Source organism: Poecilia latipinna, unplaced genomic scaffold (genome assembly GCF_001443285.1).
Source record: "Poecilia latipinna isolate Pla-1442-1.1 unplaced genomic scaffold, P_latipinna-1.0 Scaffold1638, whole genome shotgun sequence".
Taxonomy (NCBI): domain Eukaryota; kingdom Metazoa; phylum Chordata; class Actinopteri; order Cyprinodontiformes; family Poeciliidae; genus Poecilia; species Poecilia latipinna.
The window spans coordinates 36,202-52,063 of NW_015114254.1; the positions used below are offsets into that span (position 1 = coordinate 36,202).

The window sequence follows — 15,862 nt, forward strand, 5'->3', positions numbered from 1 at the left end:
CATCATTTTGATGTTTGAAAAAAAAAAAAAAGAAACGTCCACCAAAAACATCAGATTTTTGTTTTTGAAATGTCCTTTTTTTTTGCATAATCTTTCCACCTTAGGAAGGAACAATTCAGATAAATGATGAAAGTCCAAGATTAGAAACATATCTTCTCACGGCAGCTGTTTTAGTTTTGCATCACCTTAGAATTTAAATAATAACTTAATTAAGGCTGGAGAGTTTTGTTGTGTTTTATTAAAAGGTTAAAGTCAAGTTCACACGAATAAAAAAACGCTAATCCAGTGACTCACAAAATACCACCAAGGAAAAAAAAAAGCTTAAACAAACACAAATTAGAGGTAATAATAGAGATGGCGTATCGCGCGCTCCCTGCTTAGCAGGGCTGGAAGTTGTTAAAGACGCTATCAGGGCTAAGTCGTTCATTAGTTTTACAGCTTCTACCACAAATGTACAGGATTATCTCCTGTTGCATGTCTGAAAACACGAAAACAGAATCAAGACAGACAGAAAATCCCTCCTGCAGTGAACCGGTAACTCGTCTGATCTGGCACAACAAATGACAGCAGCAACGCTTTTAAGTTTCTTTACGAGACGGACGACGTCTCCGCAAGAGGAACAACAGTAAATGCAACTTGCAATATTGTCCATAAATATGTATGTTGGGAGAATTTCAGCATGAAAAATGAATCTGTTTAAAAACACATTTATCTTTAACACTTTCCTTTGTATTCATACTGAATGTTAATAAGACTTTATACACCAATATGCATCTTTAGTATATTAGTTCAAGAGAAAATAGTTAAAAAGTGAACATTTTCCTGCCAGGTAGAGATTTTGCAGCAAAGGTTGAAAAGCAGTTTGTCCTTACTCTTGATTTAGAAAGTCAAAACTATAAACACTGAATAGTGGCAGTCTTATCTGAATGTGACACGTTTTAAGCTTCAATGCCATGTATTAGATTCACACGTTCATGTCATTTCAAAAGTAAAACTAGACGAGGGCAAAAACTAAACACAGGAATATGAATCGCTGGAGATGGCTGATTTAAAAAACAACAACAAAAAAACGCTTTTGTTAAGAACTAAAGTTAGGAAAGTGTTGAAACCAAGAGGAAACACCTTAAAGGAACCCAGAGGTCCCGTCTGATTGTAGTCGGGTGTCTGGTGGGAGTGAAAACTGCACCAGAGCTGCTTTCTGTTCAGCATCAGGGGCAGAGCAGTTTCTTGTTTTTTTTTGTCTATTGGGAGCAGACCCTCGCTAAACGGTGAGCGTCCCACCGCCCTTCGTGGAGCATCGGCCGTGGGAGGCAGCGCAGGGGTGCAAGGCCCAGATGGATGTCAGGGTAGCATCTGCTGCACCTCCTGACGGGCTCTTATCGGCAGAAAAATGCCACCACACACACAAATAGACACACAGTGGACGGGGGAAGACGGAGAGACGAGGGGCCTTCTTTGCAGAGTTTAAAAAAACATGGTCGCTTTTTGTTTGTCGTGTAAACAGAGGCGGGTTCCCCATCGGGTCGCTCGTTTGCATTTCACAAAGCATCACAGCATCAGCTTACGTCATTATTGTGTGTGTGAAACACATCGGTTCTTCTTCTATTCTTAAAACATCAAACATCCCAGATAATTGCTTTCTAAATTCTGTCACTCAGTTCAAATGAGTCCTTTTTTTTGTTTTACAAGATGTTTTTGTCTATTGTTCTCCAGAGAAATGCTTTCATTTTGAGAAACCAGGATTGTCCATTTGCTTTTCTTTTTCTTTTTTTTTTTTTGCTTGAGTCACCATTACTCTTTTACTACAGCAACTTAATCTTACACTTAAAAAAAAAAAAAAAAAAAAGTATCCCAGCTTTACAATTAAGTCACTTTATTCCCATGCAAATAAACTGTATTTTTAGGAATTTTTTTTATTTTTTATTTTTTCAGCCTGCAATAATTTATATAAAACGAATGTAATTTAACTGGTCCTATAAATTCTTTACTTGTTAAAACAAAACTGGGAACCTTTGGCTAATGAGCCATGTCTTCCTGTTTTCCTGTGCCGTGACAAAGAGACCCATTTCTTTCATCCTCACTTGGGCAGGACAAGAGAACATGCCGTCCAAGTAACGTGTATTCAAAAGGTTCCAGGAAAAAAGCTTCTCGTCTTATCTTGCACCTACATACGATCAAGAAAATAAATTTAAGAGTTTAAACCAGGATTTACACTGTTAGGAAACAGCAGCAACATCCTTTTCCATTACAATCATGTGGAGTTGGTTAAACTCCACCAACTGGAAGCATACCATACCGTATTTTATTTGTAAAACTAAAACCGGAGTCGTGTCTCCTTCTTGTTTACTTGTGCCATTTAAAATCCTGCTGCAGCATTTTGAGCCAACTGTAAACGTGCAAGCGGAGAACGGATAACAGCAATTGAAAACATACAAAAATTGCTATGAAATTGCAATCTAAATTGTAGTTAATTTGAATCAACTGTGTTTGGAATGTTGGTCTATGGTTTACATTTGAACGTCCAACTTTGAGTCTTCGCCAGTGCAGAATTGGGACATCTGTCTGACTTCAGTGACATAAAATCTGGATGAAATGCAATGTGACTATCCGAGCATTAAAGAAACATCAGATATGCATCAGATTTTGGACCACATGCTGCATAAAAATGGCCTGGGTCATTAAAAGAAAACAACAAAAATATAGATATTAATACCATCTGGGCAATAAAAATTGAATTTTGGCCACTTTTACCTGCAATGTGAACACAATCAAAGACTAAGCTCAGAATAAATAAGCAGATCATTTGGATTGGGTGTAAAACGCAGAATAAATATGTGGAGGAACGGCTTCCTAAAGACACCGCAACATTTTAAGTCAAAATCTGGAGACCTCTGCCAGACAAATGGGCTTCGCAGCTTATCAGGATTCATGCAACATGGGTCAAAACGGGTCACAAAACTGTGGGTATACATTCGTACATGCGTAATGCAACACTAAATTCCCCAAAACAATGTTTAATAACAGAAAAAGCAAAAAGTATTTTTGATACAAGTTAATTTTTAGCTTTACCTAAGCACTCCTTTTGTTGAGTTAAAAAGTCAGAACGTTGTTACAGGAAACATTTTCCCCTCAACCTACTAACCTATCACCTTATCATCAGCTGCTACATGAAGCCATGGATTCCCTACAGCGTTAGACGGAGAGCAGCTCGGGTAAAATCCGGTCCACACTTGACTTCCTGTTGTTGTTAAGTGTGTGACCTGTACACACTGTGTACAAACAGTAGGGGGAAAAAAGCAGAGATAGTGACGTGTGAAGCTTGAAACCAGAAAGACGGATGATAAACCACGATGAAGGCGGCAGAACCACACAGTTTGGAGGTTTGATCTCAGCTACGCAAGTTCTGTTTGCTTCTTTGCGGTTTTCTGACTCACTCGTTCTCTTAATGGCCCTTCGGAGCACTTACTTCCCTTATACCGCTGCCAACAATTAGTTCTCTGTATCCTTCTGCCCTACAGGTAGCTGTTAATTACCGCTCATGTTCGTCATTTGTAAAAATGAGCACGTAGAGACTCGAATGTTTCTTTAGATACCGTATCCAGCGCGATAAACAGCGCGTCTCAGGTATTTAGACTTGGTAGAAAAATCTAAACTGCTTCATCACACAGCAGAACGTCTTCCTGAGGGTGTGTGCAACCAGACGGCATCGCTGAACATCCAGACACCAGCAATTAGAACGTGGAGAGCAGGTAAGAGCTGTGAGTGGGAGGAAGAGGACTGGCTGCATGTTCTTCGGGCGAATAAACAAATACGTTGAACACACAGACGTCTTCTCTTTCCTTGTTGTGGGAGGGCGGCTGCACCGAGATCCAGGCTGCTGCCCTTCCCTCGGGCATCCTGGATGCCCACGTTGAGGGAGGGCAGCGAGACAGAAGGACGGAGAGAACCTGTGTGTGCAAAAGCCAAAAAAAAAAAAAAAAGAGAAAGTGAAGAAAAAGAGATGGGTGGGGGTGAGATGAACGCAGCAGCCCATGGTTTGTCTCAGGGCTGCAACAGCTTCCAGAGCCGATGTGCAGCAGACTGAAGAGAGGGACGTCTGCCCCACAGGCAGAGACTGGAAAACAGGATCAAAGAGTCGCCAGGGCAACCTGCTTGACACACATTGTATTAAAGCCACACGGTTAATTTGAAAGAGAGGGAAGAAGGGCAAAAGGAGAAGAAAGGGGGAGTTGAGACGGGGGGGGCAAAGACGCAGCACAGAGTCGAGTATATTTATCAGGAACTCCTGTCTTACTCGGTTAACTTTACACTCAAAACTCTCTTCAGCTGCTCCACTTTGATCGCTTTTACCTTCGAACTTTGGCTCGAACTCCCCTGGTTCATCTGTCTTTTTCTGATTGTCGTTCAGCGTCTCAGGTTTCCACAGGACACCTTGGTCCACAAATCGGTGGGGGGGAGAAATATCTGCAGGAATTCACGTAAATGGGAAACCCAGGATATACTCTGTGCTGATCCAGGAAAAGAAAATATTCTTTTGTAAACATATCCAGATGTATAAAAACATTCAAATAAATTCTCCTTTTCCTGCAGTGGCATAATCACTCACAAAAAAAAAAAAGAGCACATTTATTAAACAGAGGAAGAAATAACTTCTTACAAAAAAAGAGACTCATTTCTACATCAAACCCTTAGTTTTTGTGATTAAGGCTTTATTTTTTTAGGTTGATCATTTTGTATAGAAACTTGTAATAATAAATCCATAACCTCCTCTTTCCCTCTGTCAACTCTTCAAGATGAGAAAAGTAAGAGAACATGGCATTTAGATGAGGTGAAAGCTACTGAAGCATCATCTGCCTGAGCTGTAATTCATCACCACATACATAGATGACAATGCAGGCTACATATTTGAGCCCATGGATTACATAAAGTGAGGGAAGATTGGACCCTACTTGTTAAAATATATGTGAACAACATCATTTTTCTACTATTGCGCCACTCGTCTCATAGTAGCAGCATTTTGGCCCTGTTGTGTTAATTCCGATTCATTCTTTTTGCAGACATTCTTCATGTGTTTTTCGTTGAGGCACTAGACGTTTGGACAACTATTTCCTCCGGATTTGGATGATGTAATTTTTGCTCCTGCTTTTTACTTTCGGATGGTTGTGGTGATGTGTAATCGTGGAAACAAGCCGTTGTTTTTTTGTTTTTTTTGTTTTTGTTTTACAACTGGTAGCAGCTAATTAGCATCTAAAAGGTTTGACTAATACCTCGACTCTCAGAGTCTCTCAGACGAGTTGATAAAAAAAAGAGGTTTTGTGGATGCAGAATCACAATCAAAAAGAAACCATCATGTTCGCGGCTACATGTCTCTGCCCGGATCAGCAATATAGACAGGGAGTTAAAGAGAAGTGGCAAAAGCAAATGAGGTGGATTAGCAGTGCTTGCTAACAACTGATGGTATCATCCAGGACATGTTACCGTGCAATATTATCTCTGTTGCCCACAAACTGAGTTCTTGGTTTGTCATGACACTCATGAGACTGTCGTACAAAAACAGTCTTCAGTCAGAGGCATCTCCAGATTCACTGCAAGCCTGACTGCTTCTGGATATCCTTCCCACAGCATTATTATCCACAACTCTTTAGAAGATATTTGGAATAAATGAAGTATTCATGAATTTAATTCAATGACAATGGTGTCATTTATGTCTAGATATCATAGCTTCTCTAAAATACCCTAAAGCTACTTTTAATTGCCCAGCTAACTTCCCCTGTAAAGTTTTCCAGACATTTTCCGTAACTTAGCAACCCTGCTCTTCGCACCATATTGTCTACAATATACTCTCATAAATCTAAAGCCGTCGTGTTACAAAAGTGATTCCTGCACCACAATGTGCATACTTTTTATATCCATTCATGTACTTAGATGTAATGATCATTTATCATGTTTCTGGTGTGCATAATTGCTGTCCGGTCATTAATAACTTACCGGTGTTTTCTTTAAGTGTCACTCATGGGGTAAAAACCCCAGAAATGTGGGAAGGCCAGACTTGAGGCTGGCGTGGGGCTGCACACATTTCCACTGTTATATTATTAATAATAAATCTGACTTGTTATTTGGTTTCACAAAGCAAGGAGCATGTTTTTATGGGTACACTCAGGCTGCACATGAGGCCCCTGGAACTGTGACAAACAAGCCTGAATCATTGTGAAGCATTTTACTCAGTAATCTCTGCCTCACTTGATTAACTTTCTGCTCATTCTTCAGCTGCTCTACTTTAACCGCATTTTTTTTTTTTTTAACTTTGGATTGAACTCCTCTCATTCATCTGGACTTTTCTGATTATTGTTTAGGGTATCAAATTCCCACAAGACTGTTTGGTGAATTAATAAGAGGAACGGAGAGAAAAACACCCAGTCAGGTAACCAGGTGTTCCACTCAGACTACTTCTAAAGATGTTTGTGTAGGAACAGGTCGACATCATCTTTAAACCCTTAAAGATCATATTAGTAAAGACAAGTGACATTAATTTTATAGTGTTTCTTCTGGAATACCTGTACACGTAAGTGGTAGACTCAAAATGTTTCAAATCCACATTAACAGCTCAAAATGCGACATTTGTTTTCAATTTGAAAAGTTTAATTTCAACCTTGGACATCATGATCCACAGCTGAATGGACATATTTGTGATTTTGGTGAGCAGACGACGTGAGAAGTCTGACTCTGGTTTAATCCTTGGTTAAGAAATCCATATGTGCATTGAAGCAAACAATTTCACTCAGTTCTCCATTCAGGTACACAAAAGGAATCAAAATTTTAAAAACAAAACAAAACCCCCCAAAAAACAAACAAACAAACAAAAAAAACCCCATGATGACTAAACAACCTGCTGATTTGTTTTATCGTTACTCTCAGAGATAACCCGACACTCGTGGCACAGTGAAGGCGACTCTTCCTAAATAATACGCCTTTCACTTGACATGACATCTGAGATAAAAAAGCTCATCGAGTGGAAACGGGAATGTGGAGCAGAGTCGGGTTGGAGCTGCTCGGGACGAGGTGGGGGGGTGCACGCGCGATAAACAGCAGACGGGGGTTGGGGGGGAGACGGGGGCTCTCCAGACAGTTGGAAGGCATTAGGGTGTCGGACAGGGACTTGTCAGATGCAGCTGTTGCTGCGGCTGATTGATAGTTTGTATTGGGGCATGATGAGAAACTCCAGTCACCAGCTAGTGTTGAGAGGTAATGTCAAATAGAAAAAGGAAAGGAAAGAAGACGTAGTACAAATAAGATAAAAAACAAATCTGACATTTGTCAACACTAAAAAGACACAAAATTCATTACATTGCCCCACGTTGTGGCTATAACCAGCTCAGTCAATCAACTTTTCTTTCTTTCTTTTGTTTGGTCTTTGATTTGAGACATATAGACATTTCAAAAACAAATCAGAACGCTGCTTTACGAGATTAACATACATAAGCTGTAAAATATAACCTAAATCGCACATTTATAAAAGCCCTCAGACTTCCTCCCAGCGTTGCTTTCGGTCACTCGGTTAGTAGTTTGTACTTGTGTGCGGTTACACAGCAAATTGCTTGTTTGCACCTACATAATACTCCATGAGATACTCAGACTATACTACTCGGATTACAGGTAACTACCGTACAGAACACAGGGCTTCAGGCTATGCACTCCCTTCACACAACAACATGTGTTGTTGAAGAGTCTTTACAGCATACAGTACTTCTCAGTGGAAAAGAACATCAACCGTGCTCTTTCAAACATCTTGCAAAGCAATTAGTGGAGATGCTAAACATATCAATCTGGGCTGCACTTAGTTTCATGTCTCTGTGGGTGTGTATGTGTGTGCTTTAGAGTGTGTGTTAGTATTTAATGCTGACTACAGACTTTCTAAATGTCCTAAACGCCTTTGATCACATAACAATGGCACAAACAGTAGTAAACAAGGTTTCCATTGTTGGCAGACTTCAGAGACTTTTCTCTGAGCCTGGGTGGCTCTAAGGGTGGCTCTCTTCTGTCAGTCTGCAGGGCTCGACTGATACCCTGGTTCACTATTCCAATGTGAAAGCTGAGACCGCGGCGGAGGGAGGACAACATACAATATTCATCACAAAGAGTGGCCGACATCTGTTGCGTTTTCCTGTGTGTTTTGTGTCTGCGCTTTCTCAGGTGTGTGGACGTGGGCACTGGCAGGACGCAGCGGTCGGCAGCCGCTGACGTACATTAACATCATATCCTCGCCGGCTCCGTTTCCTTGTCCTCCAGCAGGCCGATGAGCTGACCAAAACTCTCCTTCACTGACTCCATGTTGTCAACAGTGCAGCCCTCCAGGATCCATCGCTTTCCTCTCGCCAGCGGCTCCAGCTCAAAGTATTTCTTTATCTGCAGACAGAAATGCAAGGAGATCAAATTACACTGTTCTGTCGCATTTATTAAAAACAACAACAAAAAAAAGCCAAATAATTGATATCAGGGCTGGTGTTAATTATTTTTGTAATCTATGAGTCTGATGATTTTTCATTTAACCACTTAACCTCTTTTAATACAATATAAAATATATGTAAAAATGCAGATAAACCAACAATTAAATTCTTTGTTTTCTTAATAAGAAAATGAAAATGTAATTGCCAAAAGCACAAGAAGATAACAAAGAATGCATATTGTTAAATAAAAGCTGAAATAAACTATTTCTGCTTCACTTAACACCAATGTAGCCCTATGGCTGATTTATAGACTATTTTTTAAATTAACCAATTAATAATTTTGCAGAATTTGAACCAGGTGAAGCTAAAACTATGCAATTTGAGGAGCTGTGGGTAGAACATATTTACATGCCAAGAAGGGTTTTCATCTAATATATAAAATATATTTTTTTGTTCAGTTTTGGCTTAATTACAGCTCTGAGAATGTTTTTTTTTCAATTGGTTTATTTTAGAGTTAGTAAATGCTAATGAACGATTATTTGATGACTAAAATAGTCAATTATTTCAATAATTGATTAATCATGATTAATGTGATTGTGTCAGTCCTAAATTGATTTTGTAATTAAGAGACATTAACAATTAATTACTCATTGTTTCACTATGCTTTTAAAGACAAAATAATATTTGTGTAGTAATCTTCTAATGACATGCATCAGAGGTACTTAAGTTAAAACACATCTTTCAAGTCAAAATTGAATATTTTTCCAGACTTGCATTTCAAAATATCAAAATGTTTCCCTTTTCCAAACTGTAAGAGTTGTATAAGAGACAGGATTTACGGTGAACAGCATCGATTTTCTTCCTAAATATGTTATCTGGTTAAGAACACACAATACAAGATTCCAACAACATTTTCCATCCATTTTTCAAGCAGTTTTATTTTTTAATATTATTTTTTCAATATTCTGGACTTTTACAAACACAAATAATATAATTTGTTTGATTTTAATGTTTGTGTGTTTCGCAAGTCAATCAAAGAGTACAACACTTTCAATTTAGCAGTGCAGTAAAAGAAACGGTTTTATTTATTTCATTGCATCTAGACTAACTACAATGAGATTGGAGTCTACACCACATTCAAGTGAAGAACCATGGTTTTAGCTTGAAACTGTGATCTGAGAAGTTGCAAAATGGCCATTTTCCCATTTTTGAATGAGTGCGTTGGGAGCATTTATCTGTACGTTCTTGGGACAGCAAAACCTTTAACAAATTTTATAAAAATGTCAGCTATGCTGTGACAAATTACACAGATGTAAAATATAAATCAATAGAAAAATCTATTTGTTTTTTTTCTTTACACATCTTTTTTGGACGTCCTTATTCAGAGCCAGAAAATTATAAAAGCAATTTCCAGACTACTGAAGACTGTACAGGGACCCTGGAGGTGGAAGCTGGCATGAGGTTTAATGAAGTTGAGTAAAATAAAGTTTAAATAAGACTGAGACGTTTAGATCAATGTCACCTCATCTCAGCCAATTAGGAGTTAAAATCAGCTTTGATTTCTGCAGACGTGTCTTGACGACGGTGTAAACTAACAAATAAAACCAACACAGTCGAACAGATGAGGACTAAATGGAACAAAGCAGCCGCTTCATGTGAAAAATATTTGGCATGTTGGCTTGGCACTGCTCTATGTAACGGTTGATTATAAAGTTCATATGTTGGCTTTTGGCAGCTCTTGACAGCAGGGGAGCAGGAAGGTTTGTGGAGGAAGCAGAACCAGCTGTTAGGTAAAAACAAATCTCAGGCAGAGGGAAACAATGTCCCAGAACTCCACTGATCGTCCTGCAGGTTGTTAGGGAATTTGACATTTTCAAGCTGAGAGTAAAAGAAGGTTTTGCTCAAGCCATCTCCTCCTGTTTGCCCGATGACAGGTGACAAAATGTGCAGACAAATATTTGCATCAGAGGACAATCCTAAAATCTAATCTTGAATAATTTAGCATTATGTCAAACTTTTTCATGCATATTTTTAGAACTATTTGGGTAACACTGAAGTTTTGTATAATGATCTAGCAGTCATAAATAGAAGTAGTTAGTAGAAATTAAAATTAAAAACAAAGATCAGAAAGTTTATAGTCCCAAAAAGCTCAATTTAAGAATTTCAAGACACTTTTAGAATCGTTCTAATTTGAATTTAAAACCAACCAGAATGATTTAAAAACACAACTTAAACACATCTTTGTCAACTTAAAATGACATTTATTACAGCAAAAAGTGATTGTTTTCGCTTTTATTATCACACCTAAAAGTTTTAGATCATGAAAGACTTTTTAATATTGAACAAAGACCCTTCAAATAAAGCTGTTTTCAAATGATGAGGTCATGCGGTGTTTGCAGATCTTTAACATTGCTGTGGGTGAATTCTGGCCTCTTTGCAGAATTGTTTAAATTCATTTACATTGAAGAGGATTTGGCCATTAACATTCTGCTTAAGGCCATATAGTCTTAACCACAGACTTTGACTAGGACCCTGGAAAACTTCAATTGTTTTCCCTGAGCCATTCATTGGTTGACTTCATGGTGTGCTTTGGATCATTGTGTGGAACAGAACAACCATAAATTGCTGAATTCATGATTGCATCTGTTACGCCAAAGTAGACAGATTCTGCAGAGGCAAAGCAGCTGGAAATAACCACTCTACCTTAAAAACATTTTAAGCTGATTTCATGATGTTCTTTGTCTGACATGCTGTAATAGTTTTATGGCAATGGATTGGTGCAAAGCTTTGTCTAGACAGTCCACAGAATATCTGCCCCAAAACAATCAAGATTTATTGTTGAACCATAAACACCTGGGGTTTGCTGTAACCCCAGGTGTTACAAAGATGACCTGTAAGAGTTGTCAGTGGGCTCTGAGCAACTGTGGTGTGCTGGGCATTCCTGAGAAGGTCTCCCGCTGCCTCATGTTTTTCCTATCTGTACATAATTTCTCTTTCCAATCTATACTCGAATTTGTTTTTTTTTTTGTTTGTTTTGTTTTTTTTATTTAGAAGATGACATTTTGCTTTTATAAAATCTTCTGGCCTATTTCTTTGGAAACTGTTCTTTGAATTTTCCTGAGGTTATCTAGATATCAACATTGGTTTGATAATGTGAAATATGTAATTTGTACAAAAAAGAAAAAACAAACAAAAAAACAAAAACAAACAAAAAAAAACTCTGAGAGGAGTAAATACTTTTTCAAAAGTGTAACAAGCAGGTACTTTTGTTCCACAATAGAGAGGGGAATACCTATACCAGAGGAAGAAATTATGGAAAAAAAATAAAATTAAAACACCAGCATATTCCTAAAAAACATTGATGGCAGAAGCCACAAATTAACATGTTTACATTTTTTTAAGACCTGCTACATAATACTTGGCTGTATTTAAGACTCTTTAAAACTGAAATTTATTTAAGATTCATAATTTTTTTCTCTCTCATTTTCGGCAAATTGAAAGCAAGTATAATTCAAATCTGGCCCTTTAAAGCAAACAATAAAATTTGTGTTTTATTTGTTTTTTGTTCAGCAGCATTACATTTGGAATTGAAGATTAAAAAACAAAACATTTTTGACAGCACATTCTTCTGAAAAGCAGATGTATACCAGCAGAATACAGCAAAGACCAGGAAATCCACACGGACACCCATCACACAGCCAAATGACTTTTCAACTTCAAGTGAAATTGCTTTTGTCTAGACTGTGCAGTGCTGTCTAGCTGTGCCATGGTGTGTGGCATGAAGAGGATGGGAAGGAGGAGGAAGGGGGATGTATTGTTTGTGTCTGCCTAAACCCAGCCAGCCGTGCCAGTGAGTTGGAGAGTGAGTGCCGTCTCTGCCCCCCTGAGCAGAGTCTGTGTTCGGGTGTAATGTGAGTTTAATGACAGATTAAGTCACCTCAGCCGCGTTTGGCTCAGAAGCCTGGCTAGAAAGCTGAGTGGACCCAAACAGTGTTAACAAATCTGTCTGGGTAACTTGAGCTGCCCTAGTCCAGGCTCTAGCCCCAGACCTAGACTGCAGACAGTGTGGCTGGCTGCCTGTCTGGCTGGCTGGTTGGTTGGTTGGTTGGTTGGTTGGTTGGTTGACTCGTCTGCCTGTAGCCAAGGCCCTCTTCTGGAAGACACTGGCCTCTGCACTGACAGACAGTCAAAAGGCCAAGAGTTACCTCTGTGTGCAGACAGGCTAGAGCTTCTCTAACTTCCCCTGCTTGACTAATTGGCTGGCGGTACATACTTGGGAGTATCTGCCAGCCTTCTACAGAACACAACTAATGATAATTATTTAACACTCCAGCAAGAAGCTGGAGTGTTAAATAATTACTTGATTAGTTTAAGCTTACCAAGAGTGACTTTGCAAGGGCAGGATTTCACTGAGAACCCAAAGATTTAAATCCTACAACAGACTGAGAGGACACGTTGTTAAAATCAAGCCTCAGTTTTTACGTGTCTGAAGGAACCCCATGACCTAACAGCCGGTGTCTACCCACTCCGAAAGTCAACAAGTGACGCCAAAACCAGTTTCCCTGAGATTAAGTCCTCCTAAGCACACTTATGCTTGCTTAAGGAATTGCGTGAGGCAGCAGGATGGGTAAGCCAAACAAGACCCGGGTTGCCAGATGGCTTCGAGGATGACCATTAGGTCATCCAATCTAGCTTCTTCTAGGTCATACAGTCCATGTAGGGCCTTACAATGCACATGGAAGAAAGAGATTTATTCTTAGATAAAGGCGTCCAAAACTTTAAGCTACTCTCTGATTGCAACAAATTGATTTTAGAGACATTAAAGTCAAGAAAATCCTCACAGAAGGTAATGAAGGGAAACTACTTTACTAGGCGAATGTTTAGAACTGGCAAAAAGTTTGAGATTTGACATATTGTAATTTTGTTTTAATCTCTTTAACATCAGAAGACTAGTAACGTTTTGGCAATGCAGAAAAAAGTTATCCACAGGTAAAACTACAAGTTACTGTCACATAAACGCCTGACTTCAAAGAATGGGGTAGAGGTGCTAGGCAACCTGGCAAAGTAAGTCGAGTTACCTAAATATGTATCTGGGGTATCTGCAGGACAGCAACTGAAATAAACTAGGCTGAGGACTCTGTAAGCTTCTTCAAGAAATATTTAAAACTGTCATCATGAATTTTACAAGTGTATTAAAATAGTCAACCCAGAAATGACCATGGTGGAAAACGGGTCTGTGGAAAATGTCTCGTCATTAGATATGCATTGTTTGGTTCGATAGTTTGTGACCCAGTAACTGCATGGTTAGTCAGCTAAGCTTAAGCTCCAACTGTGGTAGGAATACCTCAGACTTCTTAAGATGGCAAAGGGGCATGCATGGCACGTGCTTCCAGTGGCTCCATCACTTATGCCAGATTACTTCATGTGACGGCCGCAGTCGGCATCATGCCAAGTCAAGAGGATATCCTGGCAGAATTAAGAGCTTTAATAGTTCTCTACAGAGCTCTATTCTGGCCATCTGACTAACTAAGCCAACCAGAGACAGGGGACAGAAAAAGAAGTCAACAGGCAGGAAGCTCATTTATAGATTTAGAGGTTATATGATGATGTCTGCTGAAAATACATGGGAAGAATAGACAAATCTCAGACCAAGAATGTGTTGCAGGGCCCATATGTCTCTGTTCTTGATTCTGACAAACAAAACAAACTTTCCTTGCATCCCAGAACCAACTTCAAGCATTAAATTATTCCAGAGCACTTTACACAACATGCCTCCAATTCCATAAAATAATATGGCACTAAGAAAGTCTAATTAACTTACTCATGATTGCATTCACATCTACAGAGGATTCACAGCTACATTACAGGATCAACTGTCAACAATTGTGTTTTAAGTCAAACTTTGATGTACACATTTATATGAAACAAAAAAACTTCACAAAGATCTAAACATGTAACCATCTATCTCAGCATTTAGCAAAAACCTGTACCTCAGTGCTTAGGCAGACAAAAAAATCTTGTAGCTTCCTTTTAAAATGGAGTCATCTGAGGAGATTCAGGCATTTGACCAGCTATCCTCCTGAAAACCTTCCTTTGGAGTTTCCCCGGGCATGTCAATATTTACCAGAATGAATTAGATGGAGATTGTAACTAGGAAGAGAGAGGTCTGAGTTTTTATCCAGAACTTATCTTCATGAACAGGCTTTAGATAAAGTGACAACCTGGCAATCTGTGGTGCCACAAGGTATTTTTTATTTAGCCAAAACCCTAATAACCTTGGAACCTCGGAAGGGCCATGCATGTTTCCTAGTCAGATTTGCAGAGATATTTGTGATGAGTAAATTTTGAGAGTAATGGCAGAGGCCAAAGACAGTAGAATGACTAACATACCATGTTCAGGTTCATACTCATAAAAGCTCCCACTATGGTTCAGTGGTTTTGTGTTATGTTCACAAACTTGGGAAATCTAGAGTTAGTTCTTGCAGAGTGTAACAGTGAAGCCAGATGGAACAGATGCATATTAGCTGGACAAACTCCTACGGCAGAAAGATATTGTGAAAGAGACCTCAATGACGTCTACTGTCAGCTCTTAATTTCTCATTTGGGAAAAGCTGTTTTGCTGAGTTGAGCTCTGCTAAACGCCTTAGGTTCCAAAAGCCTAGAAAACCTGCCAGGGCTAAATTGAATCACAATAAGCAAAAATCCCTTTCTTTTGAAATTATAAGATTATAAAAGGATTTTTAGAAAATGTTTAGTTGTAAGAATTTTCTTTTTCAAACTTATTTAGGAGTTAAAACTAAGTAGAGATGTGACAAACATGCAAGACGTAACTTAAACCAAACTTGCCTGACATAGTGAAGTACACCAAATGATCCTCTAAAGATAGACACCATACAGAGATCCAAAGAAATTCAGGAATAAATGAGAAAGAATTGAGATTGATTAATTTGGAAAGGGTTGCAAAACCATTTCTACAGCTTTGGGACTCCAGTGAGCCACAGTGAAAGTCTTTATCACAGTGATGAAACCTCCCAGGAGTTTCACAATTAACCCAAGAGAGCTGCAATGACTCATTCAAGAGGTCACAAATGATTCCACCACAAGATCCAAAAAATTGCAGCCCTCACTCTCCTCAGTTAAGGTCAGAGGTCATGCCTCCACCATAAGAGACTAGGCAAAATGGCCTACATGGCAGAGTTAAGCAAAAAGAATATTACACCCATATCTCAATTTTTCCAGAACGCACCCTGATGATCCCCAAGCCTTTTGGGAAAACATTCTTTGGACTGAAGAGAGAAGGTATGTGTCCTGTTCAGTCTGTTGTAAGAGTAACACGGCTTTCCAGAAAAAGAATATCACACAAACAGTAAAATGCGGTGATGGTCATCCTGCTCTTGAACACGTCCACACACCTGAGC

At 39.0% G+C, this 15,862-nt stretch overlaps 1 protein-coding gene across 1 annotated transcript in view; it reads right to left on the reverse strand.

Annotated features, from left to right (window-relative positions):
* Positions 1–5,110: 5,110 nt before the first annotated feature.
* The window catches only part of LOC106964198 (ADP-ribosylation factor-like protein 15), a 101,896-nt gene continuing 91,144 nt past the window's right edge, over positions 5,111–15,862 (reverse strand). The window contains exon 5 of the mRNA XM_015059563.1: positions 5,111–8,403. Within this exon, the coding sequence (XP_014915049.1) occupies positions 8,251–8,403 (153 nt within the window). The 3' untranslated portion in view covers positions 5,111–8,250. The remainder of the gene's footprint in view (positions 8,404–15,862) is intronic.